This window comes from Rhinolophus hipposideros (genome assembly GCF_964194185.1).
Source record: "Rhinolophus hipposideros genome assembly, chromosome: 21".
Classification (NCBI taxonomy): Eukaryota; Metazoa; Chordata; class Mammalia; order Chiroptera; family Rhinolophidae; genus Rhinolophus; species Rhinolophus hipposideros.
The window spans coordinates 42,768,242-42,784,148 of NC_138067.1; the positions used below are offsets into that span (position 1 = coordinate 42,768,242).

General features: G+C 44.9%; 3 protein-coding genes across 3 annotated transcripts; all 3 read left to right on the top strand.

Annotated features, from left to right (window-relative positions):
* The first annotated feature begins 3,151 nt into the window (after positions 1 to 3,151).
* C5AR2 (complement C5a receptor 2) lies at positions 3,152 to 10,043 on the top strand. The gene is made up of 2 exons (XM_081031597.1): positions 3,152 to 3,325; positions 8,740 to 10,043. The coding sequence occupies exon 2, from the start codon at positions 8,752 to 8,754 to the stop codon at positions 9,766 to 9,768; it is 1,017 nt and encodes a 338-aa protein (XP_080887723.1). The 5' UTR covers positions 3,152 to 3,325; positions 8,740 to 8,751; the 3' UTR covers positions 9,769 to 10,043.
* LOC308489985 (EKC/KEOPS complex subunit TPRKB) lies at positions 6,912 to 7,439 on the top strand (the record flags this gene model as incomplete). The annotated part of the gene is made up of 1 exon (XM_081031598.1): positions 6,912 to 7,439. The coding sequence occupies one exon, from the start codon at positions 6,912 to 6,914 to the stop codon at positions 7,437 to 7,439; it is 528 nt and encodes a 175-aa protein (XP_080887724.1).
* On the top strand, positions 7,758 to 8,695 carry LOC308489907 (cytochrome c oxidase subunit 7B, mitochondrial-like; the record flags this gene model as incomplete). Its single annotated transcript, XM_081031524.1, has 2 exons — positions 7,758 to 7,995; positions 8,616 to 8,695. The coding sequence occupies 2 exons, from the start codon at positions 7,758 to 7,760 to the stop codon at positions 8,693 to 8,695; spliced, it is 318 nt and encodes a 105-aa protein (XP_080887650.1).
* Positions 10,044 to 15,907: the final 5,864 nt, after the last annotated feature.

Here is a 15,907-nt window from a genome sequence, read left to right on the forward strand (position 1 = left end):
CCACCCCACACCCTGTCTGGTCCAAGTTCTCCATCCTTTCCTGCTTGTGTCCTTGCCTCTCCTCCTGCCTGGTCTCCCAGCTGCCTGGCTTGTTTATAAAAGACCATCCCTGTCCCTATTGTACCTTCCTTCATGGCACAGCCTCCTCCAGGAAGTTCTCCCTGACTTCCTCTGCCTCACCACCCCCATGTTCCATCCCTATTTCTGGCCGTCCTCTAGCTTTCCTAGTTTGGGGAGTGGGATGTAAGCAATGAGGTCTTTCCCTCATCCTGATTTGGGGAGGAGATGCTATCCCAAGAGCTGAGCCCCACAATGGTCTTCTAGAAACACTTGGAGGCCAATAAGTGGGATATAAGTGGCTTCTCCGAGGTAACTTCTCTTTAGCTTCTGCCTGGTGTTGACCCGTCCTTCCCTAGAGGGAAGTGAGCAGAAAACCCAGGCAATTGCCAAATCTGGGGCCTAGGCACATGCTGGGTCAACACGTCTGAAGAGGAAGTGGTGAGGAAGGGAAGTGGATGATGGGTTTGGCTAAGTCTGCTGTGTTCTGCTTTCCCCCCCAAATCCCCTGTTTCTGAGACCAGGCTCCCCAAGACCCAGAGTTTCATTTCAATATAGGATCAATATAAAACGTTATTGAGAGATTTCACATTCTTCTTTTTTTTTGGTAGCAAATCTTCGAAATCTGGTGTGTATTTTGCACTCACAGCACCTCTCATCTCAGATCTACCACAGTTCAAATGCTCAGTAGCCTCGCGTGGTCATTGGCTACTGTATTGGACAACTCAGAGGTAGAATTCCTTAACTAATGTTTAGACTACCTACAAGATTCTAACATCCAACAGCTGGAACCTTACTTCTAACACTACAAGATTCTGGTGTGACATTCTAGAATCCTGTGATTCAGTCTTTGACTAACATTGTAGGATCCCTTTGGCTAACATTGTATGACTCCAATGTTCTAAGAGTCTGTGATTCCAACACTCTAGCCTTCGAGTCTTTGACCTAGATCAGGGGACAGCAAACTCCAGCCTGTGGGCTGACTCTGGCCCACGGCTTGTTTTTGTAAATAAAGTTTTATTGGAACACAGCCATGTCCATTCAGTCTGTGGCTGCTGCATTCCACCAGGGAGGTTGAGTAGTTGTGACAGAGACCATGCGTGACCTCTTGACCAAAATATTTATTCTCTGTCCCTTCACCAAAAAACTTGATTGACCCTTGATCTACATATTCAAAGATTCCAAGATGGATGCTGATTTTTACAGATGTTTAATTGTTGCACTTTATGACTTACATGTATGTGCCATACATTCTTTCACATGCAACAAATATCACATGATAATATATATTGTTCGAAAGAGACTGGTTTTCTCATCTTAGCCATTCACTCTTTCAGACTTCTAGAATTCCATCAGGTTGAACTCTACGAGATTGCACTATTTTGGGGTGAGGAGGTATAAAGTTTCACTTATTACTTTAAAAAAATTGTAAAATGCACATGACATAAAATTCCCCATCAGTGGCATTTAGGATATTCACAATGTTGTGCAACTGTCACCAGTGTCTAGTTCCAGATGTTTCATCACCAGAAGAAAACCCCGTACCCATTAGCAGTCTCTCCTTATTCTCCCTCTCTTCCCCCCAGTTTCTGGCAACCATGAATCTGCTTTCTGTCACCATAGATTTACTGGAAGTTAATGCATTTTGACCCACAAAAATGTCCATGTCATATGGGTCAATTTTATAACCTTCTAGGGTGTTTTCACTCTAAGTTTCTCCCAGTGTTGAGGTGTAGAGATCCCGTCCTGGGCCCATAGCGGCCCCCAGGCCCCAAGGGAAGGGCCCCCAGCTTCAGAGACACCAGAAAACGTTAGCCTTCCAGAATTCAAGAGACGTACACCCTGAGACGAGGGTGTGGCTGAGGAGTTTAAGATCAAGCGATCTGAGAAACACACTCTTGTAAACACACTCTTGTATCAGATCAGACCAGAGAGGACTCCCACAGAGGCCTGGAGCTGGCAGAATGTGGGAGATGAGGTGTGAGGGGGCAAGGGGGTATTTGCCTCCACGGGGGTCGGAGGCCAGGCTCAGCCAAGACTGGGTCACTCAGAGAGGCCTGGAGACACCCCAGAGTGACTTCCAGTCTCGACTCGGAAACAACTTCCTCTAACAACATGATTTAATTCTCTAAACACAACAGAAACAATGTATAAACATAAGCCTCAACCTCTAAAGCACACATACACGGAGAGACATGCAAACACACAAAAAACTGCTGAACCAAGGGTTCCAAAGTTGGACAGCCACTTCCTCTGGCTAAGCCTGCATTCTTAAAATGTACATTTCAGGAATTTGTGTTATATTCTTTTTGTTGTTAATTTAACAAACATAGCGTATTCTATGAACCAAGCACGGTAGTGTGTGTTTTAATCTCTGCCCATTGAATGCTCCGAGCAAAACATCTACTTTACAGGTGAGGAAGCTAAAGCTCAGGGGGTGCTGTGGCTCTGAAACTCATCAATGGTGGGCCTGAACAAGAATCTTATCATTCTGGCTCTCGAGTCCATGTTCTCAGCCTCTGCGCTATGCTGAGAGGAGGTTGATAACCACTATGGTCAACATCTTCCCATTTTAAAGATGGAAAACTGAGGCCCACAGAGGTGATTGGACTTGTTTGTTTTCTGTCTGCCTGTGAGGCCTCAGGCCCTGCACTCAATGGCCTTGGCCTTTTTGTGGAGGATGTGACCCTGAGCTGTCTCCCTCAGAACGTGAGAGGCGGGAAAAGTGTTTACCTGTCCTTGGGGCTCAGCAAAGGAGGTGCTGGGTACACAGTTGGAAGCTGAGAGGGGGGTAAGAGCAGTGGGTGCTCGGTGAGAAAGGCCTCAGAAGGCCCTGTGGGGAAAGCCAAGACCCCTGGGCCTGCAGATCAAAGGACATACAGGTCTGGCTTCCAGGAAGCTGGTGACACCAAGTCTTGGCTTGGAAACATGGTTAGCTTTCCACCCACCAAGACCTCTCCGACCTCATCTGCTGCCCGGTAATTTTGGGATATGTGAGTCATGGGAAGAATACAGGACAAACAAACACACCCTGGGAGCACGAAAAGGTCACTCCTGTTTTTCCTGGGTTATGAAGACTTGCTGGGTCGGTGAGGTGGCGGTATCCAGGAGCATCCCATGGGAGCCCTGGCAAACGGGACAAACTTCCAGGAATCCACCAGCTGCCAGACACGTGAGAGAGACTCCAGACTTCCTGGGTCCTAGCTGTGGGCCTGGATCGTGCTCCCAGCGGCGTTTAGCCAAACTAGGGACCCTCTTGCAAGAAAAGGTAAGGATGGAGGGAAGGAGGAAGGTGGGGAGTTTTACAATCTTGGCCTATTTGACTCATTCTTTTCAGAAGCTGGGCACAAGAACTCAAATTTGAGAAATGGAATCTTAATCACTATCACACTGGAATTCACATCAGAATCCCAGAGTCTTGGAATTGACTTGGGTAGAAAAGCTTTTACAACGATCCAAATATATTATCACACTCAGGTGTCTAGGAAATAGCCATTCTCAAACCTGCAGCTTCTGGAAAACTCATCAAATGATTCCATGCCCAATGAATAAGCCCTTTGACTCAGCGATTCCACCTCTTAAGAAAGGTCCTTTAACTTTATTGTCCTGGGTGACATACACACAGAAAGGCGCGCACCTCACAACTGGGCAACTCTGTTTATCTCCAGGAGCTGGGCACACAGGTAACTGGCACCCAGGGTCAAGAACTCGCATGAGCCCACTCCTGGAGTCCCCTCCGCTAACCCCCAGTCACTACCCACCCTGATAGAATTCTTTTGCCCGTTTTTCATCTTTATGTGAATGGCATCATCCAGTAAAATTCCCAGTATGTCTGGCTCCCTATTCCATCCACCCACGTTCATTCTCATACCACAGGATATTCCACTGCACGAATATACCCTGATATATGTATTTGTTCTCCTGTGGGTGAATATTCAGATGCTTTCCCATCTCAGGCCGAATGTTCCAGTACATGTCTTTTGGTGAGCACATGTGTGCGTCTCATATGTTCAGCTTTAGTAGATTCTGCCCCACGGTTTCCTAGAGCGGAAGCTCCCGCCAGGCTGCCTGATATACAAACACATGTGTGCCAAGAGCACGGGTAAGGGTGCTTGTAATTGCGAGGAACAGATAGAAATCTAAGTGACCTCTTACCTGCCCTGTGCCTCAGTTTCCCTCTTCATTCTTTTACTCACCAGATATCACCTAAGCACATGCTGTGTGCCAGATTCTGTTCTAGGTGCTGGGAACACAGCAGAGCCCAAAGTAGGGAAGAGCTGACACCCTGGAAAATGGGGATAATAATAATCCTGATCTTCTGGGATGTAGGAATAGTAATAACTGTTTATCTCACAGGGTTGTTATAAGAGTTATGCCTGGTATATAACAGGTACTTGATAAAGGTCATCTATTATTTGAATTATTACAAACTAAAAATCGTGGTAATTATTTTGTTTTATATGTAGATGTAAATATATAAGTAGAATTTATTGTATTAAATAATAATCCACTCATGGTTAATTATCGTTAAGAATCCTTCAGCCTGAGGCTGGTTAATAAGCATGACACGCTCAGACAATCGACTGATTTTTAAGCCATTGTGAAAATAGGGGCCATGTTCGTGAATATAGGGAAATAGACCTAAGACACATTAAAAGGAACAGATTAAGGGGTGATGCAGAGGGTGTTGCATGTTCCCATTTCTGTTTACTATATTAAAAGGGAAATACCACACACAACTGAATTGCTTACACACAGAAAATGTCCTGGATTTTTATGAGAAAGGTGGGGTCTTAGGATGGGGAGAGAGGGTGCAGTAGATAAGCAGATAACAGTGACAGCAGCTAACACATGCGCTGAGTTCAGCTCTTCACTCCTATTAACTTGGTGGATTCTCATAACACTCTACAAGGTAGGTATATTATTCTCATTTAATAGACGAAGAAGCTGAGGCACAGAGAGGTTAAGTGACTTGCCCAAGGCCACAAAGCTGGTGAGGGTTTGAGTTTTTTTTTTTTAATTAAAGGTTATTGGGGTGACAATTGTTAGCAAAGTGACATAGGTTTCAGGTGTACAATTCTGTATTACATCATCTATATATCACATTGTATGTTCACCACTCAGAGTCAGTTCTCTTTCCAGTACCATATATTTGATATAGAGTTTGAGATTTTAAAGCCTGCACACATTTACTCCAGTGATGAAAATAATATGAAAGCAGAGTACCAAACTTCACACATGCACACACAAAATGGCTTGATCGCTTAGCAACAACTTGGCAGGGTGGAGGGAGTGGAGGGCGGTGCTCCAACTTCCCCTCTGTCTTTCCTGTGGCGTCAACCCTGGCTGGAGCCCTGGGCAGTGCCAGCCACCCCTGAGAGTCAGCAGATAGCCGCAGGGTCAGGTCACTCGGACAGGTCTACCATCTGCCTGAACCCTTGCTCTGCGCTGTGTGCTTTACGGTATTAACACCTCAAAGCCTCCCAAAACCGGTGAGGTAGGTTCACCCAGGTGATTCTCATTTCTCAGACAAGGAAACAGAGAGAGAGCCAACTGAAACTGAGTCACAGACCCAGGTCTGCTCAGGGCCACTGGCTGTCTTGCCTTGTAACTCTCCTGAATCTAAGATTTTTGCATGATAATATTCCAGGGTCCAGCATTCTGGAGTAAGGTTAACACACTTCAAAACTCAGCTGTGTTACTTCCTTAGCTGAGTAATCTTAGGTAAGTTACTTAACTTTTCTGTGCCTCAGTTTCCTCATCTGCAGAATGGGTATAAGAATAGTATTAAAATCAGAGAGGGTTGTTGTAAGGATTAAGCGATATGATATTTAAAGTTGCTTGGAGCAATGCTGGGTACACGACACAAAGTGGTCAATGGATGGTGGTTTCTATTAATAATATTAATAGTAATACCAACAACAATAGTTATTATTATTGCTATGATAGATTATGTCGCTTCTCTGCTCAGCACTCTCCCATACCTCCCATATCTTTTATCTCACATGGAGTAAAAGACAAAGTCTTTACACTGTCCCATATGGCCCCTGATATCTCTGTTCTTATCTCCCCTTAATCCCTCTCCGTCTATTTCACTCCAGCCACACTGGCGTTCTCCATGTTCCTTGAACAAGACCATCATGTTCCCACTTCAGGACCTTTACACTGGCTGTTCCCTCTGCCAAGAACTCTCTTCTTCCAGATCCCCAGCTCCCTCCCTCACTTCATTTATGGCTTTGCTCAGCTTCTCAGAGAAGCACTTTCTGACCACTCATTTAAAACTCCAACACAGGGAATTAAAAATTCCCTGTTTTTTCTTTTCTTTTGCCATAACATTTATTACCTTTAGAAATACTGGGTATTTAGCTTTTTTTTATTCCTGACTGTCCAACTCCTCCCACTAGAGTGGCCGTTCCAAGATAAAAGAGGTTTCTATGTCTTGTCCCCTGCTGTGCGTCCAATGCCTGGAACAGAGAAAGCACTCTGGAGCTGTGTTGAATGAATGAATGAATGAATGAATGAATGAATGAATGAATGAATGAATTGTAGAGAATTTTATTTTATTTCAACATTTTATTTTTCCTGTTTTCCTAACACTATCATTATGTTGATAATTTGCTTCGGTAGGATTCTATAAGTGTTCTGTTTCTTGACCTGGTTGCTAGGTACAGAGTTGTGTCCATGTTGTGAAACCCAGCAAGCATACCTCTGTGAGGTGTGCATGTTTCATGATGACCTAGTTTATGTTAAAAAAAAAAAAGATGACAAAATTGCTCCACAGGTCCTTTTATCACACCAGATTCAAAAATACAGATGAAGGACGGCGCAGGCGGCGAATCCTGCTTACCTACGAAATGCAGTTAACACATCAGCTGGACTTATTTCCCGAATGCAGGGTGACCCTTCTGTTATTTAAAGATGTAAAAAATGCTGGAGACTTGAGAAAAAAGGCCATGGAAGGTGCCATTGATGGTTCATTAATAAACCCTATGGTGATCATTGATCCATTTCAGATACTTGTGGCAGCAAACAAAGCAGTTCACCTCTACAAACTGGGAAAAATGAAGACGAGAACTCTATCTACTGAAATTATTTTCAACCTTTCCCCAAATAACAATATTTCAGAGGCTTTGAAAAAATTTGGTATCTCAGTAAATGACACTTCAGTTCTAATTGTTTACATTGAAGATGGAGAAAAACAAATAGATCAAGAAAACCTAATATCTCAGGTAGAAGGTCATCAAGTTTCTCTGGAAAATCTTTCTGAAATAACAAATATTCCAGAAGTCAAAAAGCTATATAAACTATCTTCACAAGAAGAAAGTATTGGAACACTATTGGATGGTGTCATTTGTAGAATGTCAACAAAAGATGTTTTGTGAAATGACAGAAATATTAATAATTTTCATCATTTATAAAAAAAAAATAGAGATGAAGAAGAACCGAGTCAAATACTTTTGCTGTGACTATATTAAGCTTTTCCCCTCTTGATGGCTAGTCAGAGTCTAATATTTTAAATTCTGGAATTCCAGGCTGCTGATGGGCGACTGTTCGAACATTTCAGTGCTCTAGAACTTCATTGTCCAATAAGGTGACCGCTAGCCAGGGGTTGCTAATTAAATTAATTAAAATGAAGTAGAAGTTCCAAAAGATCAGCAGTTGCATTCGCCGCAGTTCTGTCCTTAGGCTTTGGCTTCAAGATGTTTCCCTTGGTCAAAAATGCACTAAGTTGTCTCCCAGCTCAAAGCATCCAGCAAACAATTACAAGGCAGATTCACCAGAAACGCACACCTGATTTCCATGACAAATATGGTGATGCTGTTTTAGCTAGTGGAGTCACTTTCTGTGTTGCTACATGGACATATACGGCAACACTAATTGGAATAGAATGGAACCTGCCCCCTGTTGGCGGAGTCAACCCAAAGGAATGCGAGACCAGTAATCATCCCAGCTGGCATAATACTGAATTGTTTCAAAACCAACTCATAACTGATGTCAAGCACTGTATCCCCATTAAAATATGGCATGACTGAAGAAACAAAGTGCATTTGAAGCCTTACATAAAACCAAACTAAGTAAAATTGAAAATTTAGTCTCTCAGGTTCCCTGGCCCCATTTCAAATGCTCCGTAGCGGCCTGTGGCTGGCAGCTACCACTGTGGATAGCACAGTACAGAACATTTTCATCGACATTGAGAGTTCAATCGGACAGAGCTGCTCTAGAATCCCAACTAGTAATTGGCTAGGGTTCTAATAGTGTAATATTTTGGAATTCCAGGATTTTTGACTATGATTGTGTTCTAACATTGTAAATTTCTAGAATTCCAAGATACTCATAAGCTGAGGTTCTAACACTGTAGTATTCTAAAATTCCAGAATGCTTGCGAGCCAGTTCTGACACTGGCAATCTAGAATTCCAATGTTCTAATGTGCTGGGGCGGGGTTCTAGGTTGGCACATTATAGAATTCCAACATGCTTAGTGAGCTAGTTCTAACATCGTGGTATTCTAGAATTCCAATATTCAAATGTGCTGGGGTCCTAATGTGGTCACATCCTAGTTTCTGAGATGTTAATGGGCTGCACCCGAGGAATGGGCTGCACCCGAGGATTCCTGCACCTGAGGAATCCAAAGGCCTGAGAGTTTTTGTCACTGAGGTTTCACAGCCTTTGTGTCCTGTCCAGGTGTCTGGGGCCATGATGGAGAACACTTCTCTCATCTACGAGTACGACCACTATGGCGAGACTCTGGATTCCCCTGTGGACTGCCCTGATGGCACCTGCATCTCCATCGACCCCCTCCGCATGGCCCCACTCCTGCTGTATGCTGCTGTCTTCCTGCTTGGGGTGCCGGGCAATGCCATGGTGGCCTGGGTGACCAGGAAAGAGGCCCGCCAAAGGGTCGGTGCCACCTGGTTCCTCCACCTGGCTGTGGCGGACATGCTCTGCTGTTTGTCTCTTCCCCTCCTGGCGGTGCCCGTCGCCCGTGGGGGCCACTGGCCATATGGGGCTGTGGGCTGTCGGGCCCTGTCCTCTGTTACCTTGCTGTCTATGTATGCCAGTGTCCTACTCCTGGCTGCCCTCAGTGCGGACATCTGCCTGCTGGCCCTCAGGCCCCCCTGGTGGGCTGTGGCTCGGCGGGCGTGCAGGGTGCAGGTAGCCTGTGGGGCAGCCTGGACCTTGGCCTTGCTGCTGACCGTGCCCTCGGCCATCTACCACCGCCTGCACCAGGAGTACTACCCACCCCAGCTGGAGTGCGTGGTGGACTACGGAGGCTCGGCCATGGCTGAGAACACAGTGACCGCCACCCGCTTTCTTTTTGGCTTCCTGGGGCCACTGGTGGTCGTGGCCAGCTGCCACTGTGTCCTCCTATGCCGTGCGGCCCGACGCTGCTGGCCACTGGGCACAGCCATCATGGCGGGGTTTTTTGTCTGCTGGGCTCCCTACCATGTGATGGGGCTGGTGCTGACCGTGGCTGCCCCACACTCCGCGCTCCTGGCCCGGGCCCTGCGGGCTGAACCCCTCGTCGTGGGACTCGCCCTTGCTCATAGCTGCCTCAATCCCATGCTCTTCCTGTATTTCGGGCGGGCTCAACTTTGCCGGTCACTGCCAGCTGCGTGTCACTGGGCCCTGAAGGAGTCACGGAGCAAGGATGAAAGTGTGGTCAGCAAGAAATCAACCAGCCATGACGTGGTCTCGGAGATGGCCGTGTAGGCTAGAGGGAAACTGGTTTGTATCTTCCCATCCCATTTCACAAAACAGGCTTCACAGAACTAACATACGTAGATCCAGGAGCTCAATGATATCACTCTTTACTCCTTTCTTCACGCAACGAGCATTCATTATGCACCTGCTCTGTGCAAGGCCGTACGATAGGCACTGCGCTGTGGCAGCGACCGGAACAGACACACATGCCTGCCTTCAGGGAGCTGACATCCTCATGGAAGAAGACAGACATTAAGCCCAGAAATAAAGACATACGGAATCTGTGAAGTGGTGATACGTGCTGAACCTAAGGGAAACAAAGAGGGAGGGCTGAGTGAGGCAGGGATGTAGGTCAGCCAGGCAAGGCCTCTTGTGTAAGGTGATATCTGAGCCAAGGCATGAAGAAAGGAGGGAGAAAAACATTTGAAGCAGAGGGAACAGTAAGTGCAAAGGCCCTGGGGCAGGATGTGCTTGGCATGTTCCAGGAACAGTGCAGAGGCCAGTGTGGATGGAGCAGAGTGAGCCAGAGGGAGAGTGGTGTGAGATGAAGGGGGACGCACTTGGAAAGCCTTCTAGGCCATAGCACATGTTGGGGATCTATGCGAGGGTTCTGAGCTACCACGACCAGATAAAAATACAAAAACTCCCAATTACATTTGAATTTCAGATCAACAACAACATTTTTTAGCAAGAGTATGTCCCGTGCATGCAATACGGGAGATGTACTAAAAAAATTATTTGTTGTTGACCTGAAATTCAAATTTAACTGAACAGTGTGTATTTTTTACCCCCCGCCTAAATCAGGCAACCCTATTCTTAGCAGAGAAATGTTCTGATTTGACTTGGATTTTAAGAGGATCTCTCTGGCTGCTCGTGGAGACTGGACTGTGGGGGAGGGGAGAGGGGAGTGAGGAGTTATTGCAACCATTGTTGGTGCGAGGCGATGGTGACTTGCGTCAAGGTACTGGCAGCTGAGGTGGGGAGAAGGTGACAGGTTATGGATTTACTTTGAAAGAAAGGCCATGTTCAAGTTCCATGGCTTAGTATTCGAGACGTCTCTCCATCACTGGGCATGCTTATATTCTAGGTGCTCAGACTCGATAGCAGACAGTATAATGACCCCCAGCCGAAACCCCTGAACCTGTGATCTTACATGACAAAGGGGACTTCGTATGTATGATTATGTTAAGGATTGAGATGGGAAGATGATCCTGGATTATCCCGTGGGCCCAGTGTCATCACAAGGCTCCTTATAAGAGGGAGGCAGGAGGCTCAGAGTCAGTAGCGGGAGGTGTGACAAGGACAGCAGGTGTTAGCGTGATGTGAGAAAGGGTCCATGAGTCGAGGAAGGTAGGCAGCCTCCAGTAGATGAAAAAGGCCAGGACATGGATCCTCTCCAAAGCCCCCAGAGGAAACACACACTTCCCAATGCCTTGATTTCAGACTTCTGATCTCCAAAACTTTAATTGAATAAATTTATGTTGTTTTAAGTCACTAAGTTTGCGGTAACTTGTTACCAAAACCACAGGAAACGAATACAGATCCTCTGCGCAGTATTCTCTTCCTGCCTCTGGGCTTTTCGTCAAGCTGGTGCCACTGTCTGGAATGTTGCCCAGTTGGTAACCACTAGTTGTCAGGGGCTATTCAAATTCAAATTAATTCCATTAATTTAAATAAAAAGTTCAGTTCCTCAGTTGCACTAGCCACAGTTCAAGTGCTCAATAGCCACAGGTGGCTGGTGGCTACCATATTGGGCAGGGCAGACAGAGAATATTTCCATCATCATACAAATTTCTACTAGGCAGGGCTGCTCTAGAATTTCACCTGCGCAGACCTTTTAAATCACACAGCAGTGTCACTGGCATGTAGAGTCATTACCCCAGGACAGCCTTTTACCGGTAGTTTCTCCTTTAAGGTAATTCTTACAACCCAGGGAGGTGGAGGAGATGCTTCATTTTATAAGCTGAGGCCCAGAGAGGGGAGGTCATTTGCCTAAGATCACACAGCAAGGAAATTATAGAGCTAAGATTTGATAAGATGTTTGCTTGACTCCATTGCCCATGCTCTTAATCACCGAAATTTCCCTTCGGCACCTTGCTCAAATGACACTTCCTCCAGTGAGCCCTCCCTGATTCATCCTCCTTCCAGGGCGTAAGTAGTGTTCTCTTTTCCAAGTTTCTGGAACACAATTTCCCATCTAAATTGTAAATTCCCCAAGGGCAACATCTGGGCCACTTGAATTTCTGTCTCTCCTCCATCCATCCCAGGCCTTAAAAAAAGCCAAACTATCTTTGTCTACACCTTGTTTTCTTCCAACTAGATTGTGAGCTCCCAGGTGGCGATCCCTATCTTGGTATCTCTTTTCTTTATCTGACACAGGGACACATAGTAGATCCTCAACAATACATATTTTATTCCTTGGTATTTTGTTCAGATTTCCTGTACATGAATTATTAAGACTAAGACTGTCTTGTAGAATGAATTATATAAATTATATAATTTACAATGTATATAATTTGTAATTTATATGTTATATAAATTACATAATTAATATAACTTCATGAAAAGTGGGTGTGGGGGGGAGTCCTGCTGTTGATTTGCTGGGGCCAGGTGCCGTTTAGGAGAGTTCTGTTTTGGTACATTTTATAAAAAATCTTTGTGTGTTTTGAAAGTTTATTTTCATTTCTTGTGTCAGCCTTCCTTTTTGTTAAGAAGGGTCAATTTCAGGAAAGCTTTCAAACATATTTCTCTACAACTTTTACATAGAAGTCCCTGGATCATTAAAAGCAATATTTCTTTTTGTTTTTTTGTAAGTCCCATTTTTTGGTTAAGTTGTTTTTGTTTGTTCGTTTGTTTTGTTTGTTTGAATGTATTGACTTCTTTAAGTTTCCAAAGAACCGGGTCTTAATGGTTTTTCCAAGAGCGAGTTTCAAGTTTGCTACCCAATCCTAGTGTTGGTAGTTTGTGACTTTATTCTTGATTTCATATTTGTTGTTTACCTCCTCTCATTTTCCTTTAAAATTTTATAGTTCTCTTTTGCAGATTTCAAGCAGAATCAATTTCTTTTCCTTCTTCTTTGGATAATGACATATGAATTGACCTCTCTACGTTCAAGTTGTTTCCCGAAAGTTTATAATTACACCTGTGAAAAGTTCAGAAGTAACAGCAGTAATACCAATCTATCACCAAAGTAGTAATTAGTAAAACTTTACTGTGCACACATCAAAAGACAGTTGGCAAGGGAGCAGTTAAACCAAAACAAGGAATGAGGCTTAGGGGTGTGTGACTGTTTATTCTTCATAGTGATTGGTTATAATGTTAGCATTTTCTCAAATAATAGGGAATTGGTCAGTGGTTACATCATACCTATGTTGGGAAACAGTTCAAGTTTTGCTTATAATTTCCAGAAGCATAAGCAAGAAATGATTCATGTCGGGTAAGTCTTGCAAAATATGCTAAATTCAGCTTTGTTTGTATGCCAAAACTGGTTTTGTCTGCTCAGGGAATTTTCAAGGTTGGTCTCTGTTTGTTTTTTATTTTAACACATCCAGCTTCCCACTTGACATCCCAACTCGATGTCCAATACATAACTTAAACTTAATATGCTCAAAATGGAACTTTGGATTTTTCTCTCTCAGCATTCCTCCTGCATCTTCCTGATTTTAGGTGATGGCAACTCCATATTTCCAGACGCTCAGGCCAAAATCTTTGGGATCATCCTTGATGTTTCTCTTTCTCTCACATTCCATGGCCAATCCATCCGCCAATCCCTCTGGTTCTACCTTAAAAGATCTTCAGAATCCAATCACTTCTCACCATCTTCTCTGCCATTACCCTGATCCAGCCACCACAATCTCACCTATTCCAGCTGCCTCCTCCCTGGTCCCCTTTTCTCATCTTGGTTCCCTGTGGTTTGATCTCCACACAGGAGCCAGAAGATTCTGTTCCAATCTAAGTCAGGGGGCAGCCGATTTGCTCAGTGGTTAGAGCGCAGTGCTCATAACACCAATGTCCCCGGTTCGATTCCCATGTGGGTCAGTGAGCTGTGCTCTCCACAATTAAATTGAAAACAACAACTTGACTTGAAACTGATGGGTCCTGGAAAAACACACTGGTCCCCAATATTCCCCAATTTAAAAAAAAAATCTAAGTCAGATCATGTCTCATGTTCTTCCTCTGTTCAAATTCCTCCCAGGGCTCCCGCCTCACACAGATTAGAAGCCAAAGTCTTCGCTATGGTGTGTGCGCTCTATCCTCCTCTCCCCACCTTATTCCCTACTAACCTCCCCTCCCCACCCCGGCACTCCAGCCAACAAGCCTGCTTACTGGGCCTTGAATCCACCAAGTTTGTTGACATCTCATTTGTTGCATTTTCTGTTTCCTCTACCTAGAATACTCTCCCATAGGGATCCCCAAGGTTCACCGCCTCACTTTTATCAGCACTCTGCTCAAATGCTACTCTCTAGATGTCTCTGACCATGGTACTTAAAATTCCTCATTCCTTTCCTGCTTTGCTTTTCTCCATAGAGAAGGTAGTACGGCTCGGCTCATAGTACTACAAGCATATTTACTTTTATCTCTGTGCCTATCTCCCCATGAAAATGTGAGCTCCACTGGAGCAAGGACTTTATCTGTTTTGTTAACTTCTGTATCCCCGGTGCCTCGAACTGACTCAGAACTGAAGGCCGTACCTTCTGAATGGCAATATTATCCTATAATAAAAATGAAAGATCTAACATTTATGGAGTGCCTACATGTACAATAGTGAAAAAAAAGTTTATGTACCTCATTTTTCATTTAATTTTTCCAACAATCTTGAAAAGTAAGTATTAACCTCATGTTATAAAAGTAAGTATTAATCTCATGCTATAAAAGTAAGTATTAACCTCATGTTATACAATGACTGGCATATCTAGGATGAAAAAGTACTCACTTTGCTCATTCATTTAACTAAATTTGAAACAGGGCCCGGTTGGGACCTCCACAAAAGAGGCCTTGCAATGTCCTTGGCTTCACCTCTCCCTGCCTTAGAGCTGAGCAATTCATTTACCTCCTCTCTGTGGTTTGAGCTTGGAATGTCCCCTGTCCCAGTTCCCTGTTTTAGAAAGTTACCCTGAAACTGCGGGGTCGGTGCCTGCCCGGGGCCTAGAGGAATGGAGAATAGGAAGTGATAGCTTAATGGCATGGGGTTTAATTTCGTGATTTGGAACCAGATAGATGGCATTAGAGAGAGTTGACTGATGATTGCTCAGTGCTGTGTGTATATTAGCGTCTGTAAATTGTACTTTATACGGGTTCAAATGGCAAAACAAAAGAAAAAGAAAATCACCCTGAAACTTATCATTAATACCCCCACGCTTGCTGATCACAATCTTTACGGCCTAGCACTCTTTTCAGGTGACTGTCATCACTGCTCCTGGGTGGACGAGCCTGTTGGAGAGCCCCATCACCAGAGGGAAGACTCCATGCAGACACTCGGAACCACCACATGCCCTCTGGAGGAATGCCCAGATTGTCTCTTAAATATTCCGGGCTGGTCTGAGAATGTTATCGCAGTGTTTGGAGGTGTTAACCTGCTGCCTTCTCAGACCACCGCGGCTCTGATAATAAACGCTTATTCTATGACCCAACTCCTATGTCCATCTATTGGCTGGAGGCTGTGGAGCAGCAGGAGCCCAGGACTGGTTTGGCCTCTGGTTTCAAATTCACTCATCAAACATTTACCAACCATCTAATAATCCCCGTGGACAACATAGGACCTGCAAGACAAATGGCCCCTGCCTTCAGGAAGCTGGGACGTTGAATTGGACTATGTATTAGTGAATTGACAGGGTGAATTATACATTAATAGAATTATGCTGAATTATAATGAATAAACCTCGGGAGTGTTTTAATAGGGTCTGGGCTCCGGCTACCTCCCTTGGATTAAAATTCCAGGGTTCGGACGATCCAGGGGTGCAAGTGGCTGTTTAGGGGTCGGGTCTCAGAGCAAGTCTTCGCCGCAGCGCCTCCATCAACCCCTAGAGGGCGCGGTGTCACCCGAGGCGAGGGCCGAAAAGAGGCGGGGCCGGAGCGCGCGCAGGAGCAGGCGCAGAGTGGGACTTGGGCGTTCGCAGCTACCCATTGGCTTCTCTGTCTGAGGTGGGGC